Source organism: Emys orbicularis, chromosome 12 (assembly GCF_028017835.1).
Source record: "Emys orbicularis isolate rEmyOrb1 chromosome 12, rEmyOrb1.hap1, whole genome shotgun sequence".
Classification (NCBI taxonomy): Eukaryota; Metazoa; Chordata; order Testudines; family Emydidae; genus Emys; species Emys orbicularis.
Genome location: NC_088694.1, coordinates 10,156,074 through 10,167,690, shown reverse-complemented (window position 1 = coordinate 10,167,690; position 11,617 = coordinate 10,156,074). Strand labels below are relative to the sequence as shown.

Genomic DNA, 11,617 nt, shown 5'->3' with positions numbered 1-11,617 from the left:
GTGTGAATTTTGTTTTGAAATTCAGATTGATTTTACAGCTATGTACATAGGATTGTAGGTTGCAACACTCAAACATTTTGCAATTCAAAATATAAAGAACAATACAGTCAAATACATAGGTCCAATTTAATTTGCAATTGGTGGGTTCTATACTGCAAAGTGATAAACACAGTCAACTCCCATTAGCTTAAACTGGAGTTGAGTTTTCTCAGCACTTTGCAAAAGGTGCTCAACAACTTACAGGAGTGGTCTCCATGACTTTAGGCTTTGATTTTCTAAGGAACCTGGGCACCTGATTCCCTTACACTCCTTTGAAAATCCTAGTTTTAGTTGTTGAATGGTTTATTATGAGGACTGCCCCCCTGCTAATTCTAAATTATTTGACCAGTTTTAGCCTATCATGATGATTATGTTACCACTGTATATCAAGGTATAAGACATGTTATATGAAAATAAAGAATCCAGAAATGTACACCTGTTTATATAACAATATAGTTTCTGGGTTTGTGTCAAAAACAAAAGCTATGTTAGCCAAGCTTGAATTGTTTGTTATTACATTACATCTACAATGGAAATACTGACTTATGTACAGCTAGCTGTATATTATTAATAATAGATGGCTACTTTTACAAAATTCCTTAAACTTTTCTAGTTTTTTTTCCAGCTGCTATGCAAAAGCCTTTCCCCTTTCAGTTTTACATTTTATCCTGACAGTCTAGGCTTTCAATAGTGCCTACTAGCAGCTGTATAGGCTTTTAACTTTCAGTTCTTGTAAAAAATAGATTTGAGACTAAGCTTAGATATAATTTATTTTCCCCTGAGGGTTTCTCATGTTCCATCTCTAGCTTTATTTATTTTTTAACCAGCTGGACACATACCAGGCCCAACTATGTTTCAGTTCTTGACTCTGCAAAGGTTAACTGGCATATTTGGAGGCTCTGTCTTGTCAAATCTGAAATTTGGCCAGAAGACTGAGACAAATCTCCACTTTTACCAGCCACCAGGTAATCTCTAATGTCTACAAAGAGCAGCCAGGTCTTCAGTTTTGAAGGCTGTATTCAAAAGCCCTACATACATTAAACTAGGCAGTACTTAATAAAACTGCCTCATATAGAAGGTTGAATCAACCCTCTACTTCCAACTCTGTAGTTCCAGGTGGTCCAGAGCTTTCAACCCTTTAGCTTAAGCTTGTAGGCCATTCCTTCTAGCATGACAGCACACTGCATTACTAGAATATACCACTGAACCAGCCCTGGCAATTTTTTAAAAATAGAAAATGAAAGATAAAAGCTGGTGCAGTTCAAAAGACACTGAGCAGTGTGGATGTCTGATTGATTTTAAAAGTTTTGCATACTTTGCCATTGCAGAGCTAGGAAAATCAAAATGAGCAAAAGAGTTTAGGTTAGTTTTAAGTATCAGGGGGTAGCCGTGTTAGTCTGTATCTACAAAAACAACAAGGAGTTTTTGAAAGCCCTTGGCCTGTTAACACCCTGTCAAATAAAGAACAGCAACTGTGTGCAAACTTTTATCATTTTCAGCTGTTAGCTGTCAGCTGAGAAATTGTTGATTTAAAAAAAAAAAAAATTACATATATTAGGACAGCAGATTCCGAGGGATTCTCAATTACCGCAAGTCCCTTTCTACACAGATGTAGCAATGCAAAGGGGCCTTAAAGAGAGCAGAAAATCCCTCCTTCCTATAGGGCCTACTCGGTCAATGAAGAGTTGTCATAACAGCTCTACTCTGGCCCTCCTCCCAGACCTAGTAGGGGTAGTGCTGGGTGAGTAGCCAAAGTGCACTACGGCTGTTCTCTGCTTTTCAGGACCCATAGGAGCAGGGCCCCAGCAATACCGAAAATACAGGTAGTTCAAAGGTGGCCTAAAGGCACGTTTGCCACCTTATCTCATTTCTGCTATGGAGTAACTGAGAATCAGACACCTTAAGGCTATGCTACCGTATTATAAACTGGGGGAAACATTTCATTAAAGAAATATGCTTTAACATGTTTCCCCAATTGATCAGAATATAATTTCATGGAAGAAAAATTGTCTATTAGGTCTGACCTGTGCAGTAATACTAGATATATGATGGTTTCAAGCTTGTCAGCCAATTCAATATATTAACTTTAATAATCAATCAAGTCATTGAAATGATATACATTCTGTATGTGTTCTTATTATAGATTATAATGCAGTTATTATAGAGAGCACCTTCTATACAAGGATATCAAAACCATTATAAAAAGTGGGTATTATTCCCACTTTACATAAGAGAAACAGATCATGGAGAGGTTGAATGACTTGCCCAAAGTCATACAGAAAACTGTAGAAGAGTGGGGAACAGAACCCGGATTTTCAGATTGCCACTCTCTGGTCTTTCCATCAGTCAAATCTGCCTCCTAATGGTATTAATTGGGATAGTTCTCCCTATAGGATTTTTATATTTTAAGACGCATTGAATATTTGGCAACCAGCAGAGGAGAGTGGGAAATGTCCCTTGTCAATTTCAGCTGGTGGTTGACAGCTGAAACTTGAAAATGAGGAATTCTGAGAGTTACCTAGAGACTTTAGGTACCAGACAGTACATTTAAAAGAGCAGTTTTTAAGCTCTTTAGGTCAATACAGCAAGTTTTAGAGGCCATTGTCCACTTTGTTAAAATCAATGTTAGGACAGGATGTTAAAAGTGCTTAATTAAAAAAAAACAAAGCTGATTAAGGTTAGAATGACATTTCCAGTCCAATTATTTTATGTATGCACTTTTTAAAAAGTAATTGTTTCTTATTTCTTAAATGAACTTTTTAAAAAAAAAGCATTAACATTTTAAGTTGCACAGTAGTTGGATACCAATCACTTCTTAGGCGTTTAATGACATAAGGCTGCACTGGATAACACAGGTGTGTGTATATTTGTACTAGTATACACCTGGCTGTGTGTGTTGCTTATGGCCTTAATTTTCAGAAGTGATTAGTGATTTTGGTGCTTGAATTTTTCATATCCAACTTGAGACACCTTAAAGGGGCCCTGATTTTCAGAAAGTGCTGAGCACCTGCCTTCTGAAAATCAGTCCCCTTTAAGGTGCCTTTAGCTGAGCACTCCAAATTCAGGCACCCAAGATCACGAGTCACTTTTTAATATTTAGGCTGTATTAACAAGCTAACTGAGAAGTTTTTCACACATTTTCATAACTGTAGATGTCATCTATTTTCCAGACTGAACCCTGCATATATCACAAAAATTTTATAGGATCAAATCCTCGCCAACAAACAGGCAAAGCAACAGGCTAAGTACTGAGAAGGCCATTCTCTCCAAGTGGTTGCTGTGTTCCCACTCCCATAGAGGGGAGACTTCTGCCCGTGGATCCAAGCAGACATGGATTTACCAGCCATGCCACTGTCCCTCCCTGAAGACCCCACTTTTTACTAAAGAGGAGGGAGCCTCCTTCTTGTTCCACTGGTCAAAAAAGATCAGAACTAGCTAATTTTAGGATTCAAAATACTATGGTAACAGTTAGGGTATTGGAACGGAGGGCTAGGAATCACAACTCCTGAGCTCTGTTCCATGGTCCTGTAACTCATTCACTGTGTGGCCCTGGCACTCAACCTCTTGTGTCTGTTTCCATTTGTAAATAGGCACGATTACCTGTCTCACACACAGGGGCAGTGAGGCTTTTTTCATTAACATTTGTATTGGGCTTTGAGATCCTCTGGTGGAAGATGCAATTAAAAGTGCAAAACTGCTCTGGTTTTGTTTACTGAAAACAGTTATGCAAGAAAAGAACAAGTTTATATTTTAAAACTTTATCCAGAGAACTGCTTGAACCTCACCTTGAAAATATCAGGCCTTCCCCAAGGAGGCCAGCCTTATGGCTTAAGAAACACATCTTAGCAAGAATCACTCTGACTGTATCAATGGCAAGCACTGGAGATTAAAAATAATAAGAGAAAGAAAAAGAATCAGGTTAAAACCTTATTTATGGGGACCCCGTCAGGTAGTTTCAGATCAATAGTTAGATTTTGTTAAATAACAATAAAACCAAATATCAATAGAAATATTTTTATGTGTTTAAATAGGAATACAAATAATTTGGATATAAACATTGCCCTGCAGTGTTTGCACCCCAGTGTTTGCAGCACTGGAATTATGCCCAAGAACCAGTGTAATACTACAAACAAATCTATAACAAAAAAGTAAAGCGAACCTATTTTCCAGTTAGTTAAGTGCAAAAAATTAAACAGTATAAAATGGTGACAAATAAGTTGTAATTTTAAACTTTTTTGTTTATGTAAAGTATTATTAGTAACACATAATTTTCCCTTTGATACATTTAGCCTGACAGTGTCCCTTTGAGCCAGTTCTGCCCTGATTTCTGTCTATGAAATCTCTTTGAACCCCATGAAGTCTCCTGGGATGTAAATCCATGCAGATTTTGGCCCTTTATCCTTTCTCAAGCTCTTACAAAAAAGTTTTGTACAGATCACTTGTTACTCTCATTTTGAAACATCTTTGCCTCTTGAAGGATTTCTGTGGTGTCAGAGAAGCAGAGAGGAACACCAAGGAAGAAAAGGCCACTGCAGCCATTCCATAACCATATATCTTCTTCTTGCTCAGATGAAGTGGATCCAGCTCTCCTCACATTCCCTAGGCATCTTGAGAAGGTGACTCCTGCAGGTGAAGCTGTAGTTCTTACCTTGGTTGTTATCCCAGTACTCCTGCCCACTGACACAATATCTCACTGCAAACTGGACTACAGAGCACAGCTGGAGGAGGAAAGGAGGCATGGGGAGAAAGAAAGTGAAGACATCAGCTTGGCCCTTCCCATCCTCCTGAGGATTGCTGCTGTGCCAATGAGCACACACTTCATGCACGCTCTTCCACTGGTTGAAGGTGTAGCGCACAGACACCTGCTTCTCGAAGGCCACATTGAGAACTTGGATAGTGCCACTGAGCCCCAGGTCTGAGCTGGTCACACATTCTAGACACACCAGCTGCTGATGAAGGCGGGTGGAGAAGTCCACACAGTCCACAGGCTGCTGGAAGTCAGGCACTAAGCACTGCATGGTGATCTCCATATCCAGCTCGCTGCAGCAAAGGTCTGAGTTGATGGAAAGCCTGGAGAGGACATGCAAGGGGATGGATGGGTCCTCTCCAACCTGAAAGACTTTCACTTCAGCCAGCTCCAAGCCCAATGCATCAGCAAATCTCACCCGGTTTATACGGCTTCTCTTGCACATAGGAACACGGCATTGTGCTGCTGTATTCTTCAACCTCTCAGGGGAAGGGGGCAAAGACCTGGCTCGTCGGCGTATGATAGGCTGCAGGTGTGGGTCACAGCTGATAGTAGTGCTGCTCTGAAGATGACTTGGTTGTGGCTCCCTCTTGGGTGGGGTGCTCAGACTGGAGCTGCCACGCAATGGCTGGTGCTCCGGCCGCCACCGTCCTGGACCCAATGCTTCTTCAGCCCTTAGCATGTTCTGATACAGACCGGAGAGGTAACTGGGGCTCCTCCGAGGGACATGTACCTCCATTGTTTCCTGAAGGCAAGGTGACAAAGTTGATGCCGCAGCTACTGAAAACTGTCTCTTTTGTGACAGGGACGGGGCTCCGAGATGACAGCAGTCACGGGGCAGTGACTGAGTATTTGAGATGATTGCACTGGATGTTGTAACTAGCGTTGGCTGAAGTGGTACAGGCTGTTGCAATGGATGACAGGAATCTGGAAGCTATTGCACTAGCCTGAAGAGAATTTGAAGCTAATGCACTGGATGGAAGGATATACGTCGTCTCACTGAGTAGAGAATTCAAGGCTAAAAGGCTATTACGCTGAATGGTGGAGCACGAGCACTCAAAGACGTTGCACAGGCTTAGGTGGGATCAAGGCTGTCACACTGGATGCTGGTGGACTTGAGGCTATCATGAAAGCTGGAGACAGTTGTGTTGGACGCTGGCGGATTCAAGGCTGTTTCACCCGTTGAAGGCGGACTGCAAGCTGCTGTGGTGGGCACTATGGGGTTGGAGGTTGTTGCACAGACTCAAGAGGGATTGAAGGCTGTTATGGATCCAAGACGCTTGCCCTGTCTGGAGCAGGATTCGAGGCGGTCCCACTTGATGCTGAATGATTCAAGACTCCTGCACAGGCTGGAGGTCACTGGGCTGCAAGGGGGCAGAACAGAGGCTGTTGCACAGGCTGGAGGAGGTTGGAGGCTGTCAGGATGCCTGGTGGAGGAATCGATGCTGTGTCACTGGCGGGAGAAGGAGGAATCCAGGTCGGGGGGGGGGGGAGGGAAGAGGCAGCACTGCAGCCCACCTCTAACCCCGCCCCTCCCACTACTCTCCTACGGCGCCTGTCTGCTCTGGGGTGGTAGCCAAGACTCAGCCCCACCGCAGGCCGAGCGCTGGAAGCCGCCCAGCAGCCAGGTCCCAGGGCGCTCAGGGCTCCAGCTGCCCTGCGCATCAGCTGACAGATTGGTTTGCAACTGGGGCACGCAGGCCACACCCCCTCCGACGCTCTGGTGCAACGCCCCCGTCTCCCCCAGTATGGTAGCGCCTCCTGCCATGCGCCTTCCCTCAGTGACAAATCGTACAGCCCAGCCACCCGCCCCTAGGCACATGCGCATTAGCGGAAATGAAGCCGCTGCCGCTGAGGCGGCCCTGCTCGGTTTGCCCTTAGGTGTTGGCGGGATCTGCTTGCAAGAGCAGAAAGAAGCTGTGTGGGGAGGGGGATGCGGGACAAGGGGGGAGAGAAGGAGGCAAAAAGGCGGGAGAATAGTTGTAAGCAGTGCATTAATGTGTTTTTGTTTGCACTGTGGCGGTACCGGTAGGGTTACCATATTTCCACAATCAAAAAAGAGGACACTGGGGGGGGGGGGGGGGAGGAGCCCTGCTCTAGCCCCGCCCCATCCACTCCCTCCCACTTCCCACCCCCTGACTGCCCCCCTCAGACCCACAACCCCCCCCTGCTCCTTGTCCTCTGACTGGCCCCTCCTGGGACCCCTGCCACTAACTGCACCCTAGGACCCCACCCCCTATCTAAGCCTCCCTGCTTCTTGTTCCCTGACTGCCCTCTCCTGAGAACCCCCCACCCTAATTGCCCCCCTAGGACCCTACCTGTCCCCTGACTGCCCCGACCCTTATCCACACCCCCACCCCATATTCACACCCCCGCCCCCAGACAGACCCCCGGGACTCCCGACCCATCCAACCCCCTCTGCTCCCTGCCTGCCTCGACCCCTCTCCACACCCACACCCCATATCCACACCCCCACCCCCAGACAGACCCCAGGGACTCCCACGCCCTATCCAACCGCTCCCCACCCCCTGACAGGACCGCCAGAACTCCCAACCCATCCAACCCCCGCTGCTCCCTGCCTGCCTCGACCCCTCTCCACACTCCCTCCCCCAGACAGACTCCCGGGACTCCCATGCCCTATCCAACCGCTTCCTGCCCCCTGACAGGACCCCCAGAACTCCCGACCCATCCAACCCCCTCTGCTCCCTGCCTGCCTCAACCCCTCTCCACACCCCCGCCCCATATCCACACCCCCTCCCCCAGACAGACCCCAGGGACTCCCACGCCCTATCCAACCGCTCCCCACCCCCTGACAGGACCGCCAGAACTCCCAACCCATCCAACCCCCGCTGCTCCCTGCCTGCCTCGACCCCTCTCCACACCCCCTCCCCCAGACAGACTCCCAGGACTCCCACACCCTATCCAACCGCTCCCCGCCCCCTGACAGGACCCCCAGAACTCCCGACCCATCCAACCCCCTCTGCTCCCTGCCTGCCTCAACCCCTCTCCACACCCCCGCCCCATATCCACACCCCCTCCCCCAGACAGACCCCAGGGACTCCCACGCCCTATCCAACCGCTCCCCACCCCCTGACAGGACCGCCAGAACTCCCAACCCATCCAACCCCCGCTGCTCCCTGCCTGCCTCGACCCCTCTCCACACCCCCTCCCCCAGACAGACTCCCAGGACTCCCACACCCTATCCAACCGCTCCCCGCCCCCTGACAGGACCCCCAGAACTCCCGACCCATCCAACCCCCTCTGCTCCCTGCCTGCCTCGATCGCTCTCCACACCCTGCCCTGACAGCGCCCCCCCAGAACCCCTGACCCATCCAATCCCCCCTACTCTCTGTCCCTTGACTGCCCCCTCCAGAAACCCCCTGCCCCTTCTCCAGCCCCCTGGCCCCCTTACCCTGCCCCTCAGAACAGCATGTCAGGCTCCGCGTGGAGCCCAACACGTGGCTGCGCTCCCCAGCGCAACACACAACCCGGTCCCTGCCCCTGCACAGTGCTGCCGGAGCAGGGCGCTGGGAAGCAGGGGGGGAGGAGGAGGAGCTGCCGAGGCCCAATGCAAAGGGCCAGGCCGGCCAGCTATCTGAGAATGCAGGGAGGGAGGGGAGGGGAGGAGCTCTAGGGCAGCTGATCTGAAGCTGCGGGGGAAGGGCTCTGGCTGCCAGAGCCCCATGCGAGCGGCTGAATTTCCTGCAGCCCTGCCACGCTCTGCATGGGGGGAATCCCGGACATTTGTAGCTATTTACAAATTCCCCCCGACGCTATTTTTAACCCAAAAAGCCAGACATGTCCGGGAAAATCTAGACGAATGGTAACCCTACGTACTGGGTTTATAATGGTGCCACAGGAGCCGGGGCCACATTTGGGAAGGGCCCCCCTGGGCTTCCCCTCCCCGCTCCCACCTCTTCGTCCCCTTCCCCGGCTGCCCCTGGGCTCTCATCCCGGGGTCTGTCCCGTCCCCAGCGCGGCTCTGGCTCTAGGGGGGTTTCTGCTGCCCGGCTCCTGGGGGCCCCGCCCACTGCCCTGGTCTCGTCCCCTACCGCGGGCGGCTTGGCCGGGCTGATTGTGCTTCTCCCAGCAGGCTGCAGCCATCCCTCACTGGTGCTGTGTAATGACACAAACAGCTCCTGCTCCCAATTCCCTACTTTGGGTGCACTGAGCATGCTCACCCGAACTGAGCATGCCCAGTAACCTTCGCTGTTGTCACTGCCCTCTCTCTGCCTTTACTTCTATTTACGATTTGCTGCCTGCTCTTTGGAGGGGTTTAAAAGGATTAAGGGGGACAGATCGCAGCGGGGGGGGGGGGGGGCTGTCAGGGTCTGAGCAGGGGGCAGAAATTTACTGGCCTGGGGGCATCAAGCTACTGTAGGTAGCAGCAGAAGAGGGGCTGAAGGGGAAAAATCGGGTGGGGGGGGAGAGATGCTGCCAGACCCTGTGCGGGGACAAAACCCCCGTTTAGGGAGGGGGAGAGGGGGGAACAGTGACCCCGTGGGATGAGCCACCTGCTGTGCTCGCTAATCTAGGGCTGGGGGGGGGGGGGGCAGAGGCTGTTTTCGTTTTGCTCACAGGACCTGCATGTCAGCCCCGGAGCAGAGGGCGGGTTCCTGGGGCTGGGGTCTTAAAGGCACAGGCAGCCCAATTCCTAGACTGTCAAAGCTAGACACCGCAGCTCCTCTCTATCATATAGAAGTGTTGCAGGGCCAGGGCCAGGGCCGCCCTGGGGGGGGGGGGGGGGAGAGGGGCAAGTGGGGCAATTTGCCCCAGGCCCCCACAAGTATGTCGGAAGCTCCCCCAGCCTCCGTCTTCCCCCATCCCCTGCCCTGGCGCGCTGCAGCGCTGTGGCTCCAGCACTGTCCGGGGCCGCTCCTGGATGCGGTGCACTGAGGCTCTGGGAGAGGGGGTAAGCGGCATGGTAAGGGGTCGGGACTGGGCACCCCCTGACCCCATTCCCCACAGCCCTGACCCCCAGCTCCGAGCCCAGCCCCTCTGAGCCAGACACCTCCTGACTCCATCCCCCCCACCGCCCAGACCCCCAGCTCCGAGCCCAGCCCCTCTGATCCAGACCCCCCCCAACCCCATACCCCCCACAGCCCAGACCTCCAGCTCCGAGCCCAGCCCCTCTGAGCCGAGCACCCCCCCCGGCCCCATCCCCCCCACAGCCCAGACCCCCAGCTCCGAGCCCAGCCCCTCTGAGCTGGACCCCCCGACCCCATCCCCCCCACAGCCCTGACCCCCAGCTCTGAGCCCAGCCCCTCTGAGCCGAGCACCCCCCCCCCGGCCCCATCCCCCCACAGCCCAGACCCCCAGCTCTGAGCCCAGCCCCTCTGAGCTGGACCCCCCAACCCCATCCCCCCCACAGCCCTGACCCCCAGCTCTGAGCCCAGCCCCTCTGAGCCGAGCACCCCCCGACCCCATGCCCCCACAGCCCTGACCCCCAGCCCCAAGCCCAGCCCCTGTGAGCCAGACACCCCCCAACCCAGAGCCCAGCTCCCCACCCAGCCCTGGGCAACAGCAGCACCACCCCCAGGCAGCGACAGCCCATTGGCACCAACCATCACCATCACCGAGTGACAGCCCATTATGTAATTGCAAATGTATACATACCATTAAAGCATTTAATGTTTTTAAATAATGTATTTTGTGTATTTTCAAATTATTACAAATTAATTTTTGAATGTATTTCACTGGTTATTTTTTACATTTCCAAATACACGTTTGTACAAGAGTTGGGCGGGGCTTGACCCGCTCCGGGGTGGCCGGGAGCCACACCGACTCACTACCCTTGAGGCTGGGGCACTTGGTCCAGCAGCACGATCTTCCCTGGCAGCCCTTGCAGTCCTGAAAGGTACAGTAGGCCCGGCCCTGGCTCAGAGCGGGCACCAACGTTATCTGGGCTCAGGCCCTAGGTCAGGGCTGAGCAACAGTAAACACAGTATATATAAGCCCAGGCCCTAGGTCAGGGCGGGGCAACAACCATTGAGGCAAAGCTCAGGCCCTCAGGCAGGGCTGAGCACCAGTAATAGGCCTAAGCCTCAACAGGCCTGGGGAGGGGGAGACTGCCACCCACAGGTTGGGTGGCAGGGGGGACGCAGGCCCTCCCACTCCACTGCGTCCCAGCCCGGGGCCCTAGCAGCGGCAGAAGACCCGCTGCTTAGTCAGTGGGGATCCTGGCCGCAACACACTGACATCGGCTCTGGCAGTGCTGCAGCCAGACTGGGGTCGGCTACCCCCGGGCTACTTCCACACTCCCCCTCAGGGCCTACCTGGGTGCTGGCGTCGGCCTCGGGGGGATCCTGGACCATGGGTTCGTCCGGCCAGGGATCGTTTGGCAGGCCCGGCGGCTCCTCTGGGTAGCGGGTGCAGGGCAGGCCCGGCGGCTCCTGGTGGCCACTCCGGGCCGCGGAGGTTTCCCAGCCCCGAGCTAGGCTGGAGACGGCTGGTCTCTCCGGCTGCTGGGGGCTGATTGGGTTCTGAGGGCCCGGCTTTATACTTCCGGGTCGCCGCCTGACCCTCTGAGGGGCGGGCTCAGAACTCCCTAGCTCCGCCCACTCCGGCCTCCGGATGGGCTCTTCCGCTTCCGGGGCGGCAGGGAGCCACACCGACTCACTACAACGTTACTAGAGTATTGCAACTTGTTTTATGGAAGGGGCCCCCGAAATTGCTTTGCCCCAGGCCCCCTGAATCCTCTGGGCGGCCCTGTGCAGGGCTACGTTACTGCTCCAGCCAGGAGACTGAATGCTGTGAAATATTGTACAGATACCCCCTCCCCCTTCCCTCCCTCAAACTCTGCATCTCACATTTTGAATATGTAAAAGTGTC

General features: G+C 52.3%; 1 protein-coding gene across 1 annotated transcript; it reads right to left on the bottom strand.

The window, feature by feature from the left end:
- Positions 1 to 4,068: 4,068 nt before the first annotated feature.
- Positions 4,069 to 5,755, bottom strand: PPP1R3D (protein phosphatase 1 regulatory subunit 3D). Its single transcript, XM_065414893.1, has one exon. It carries the CDS (start codon positions 5,523 to 5,525, stop codon positions 4,605 to 4,607), a length of 921 nt encoding a protein of 306 aa, XP_065270965.1. The 5' UTR covers positions 5,526 to 5,755; the 3' UTR covers positions 4,069 to 4,604.
- Positions 5,756 to 11,617: the final 5,862 nt, after the last annotated feature.

What these genes read in the sequence shown, in the direction of transcription:
- PPP1R3D (XM_065414893.1), bottom strand. Translation starts at nt 5,525, where the DNA reads ATGGAGGTACATGTCCCTCGGAGGAGCCCCAGTTACCTCTCCGGTCTG.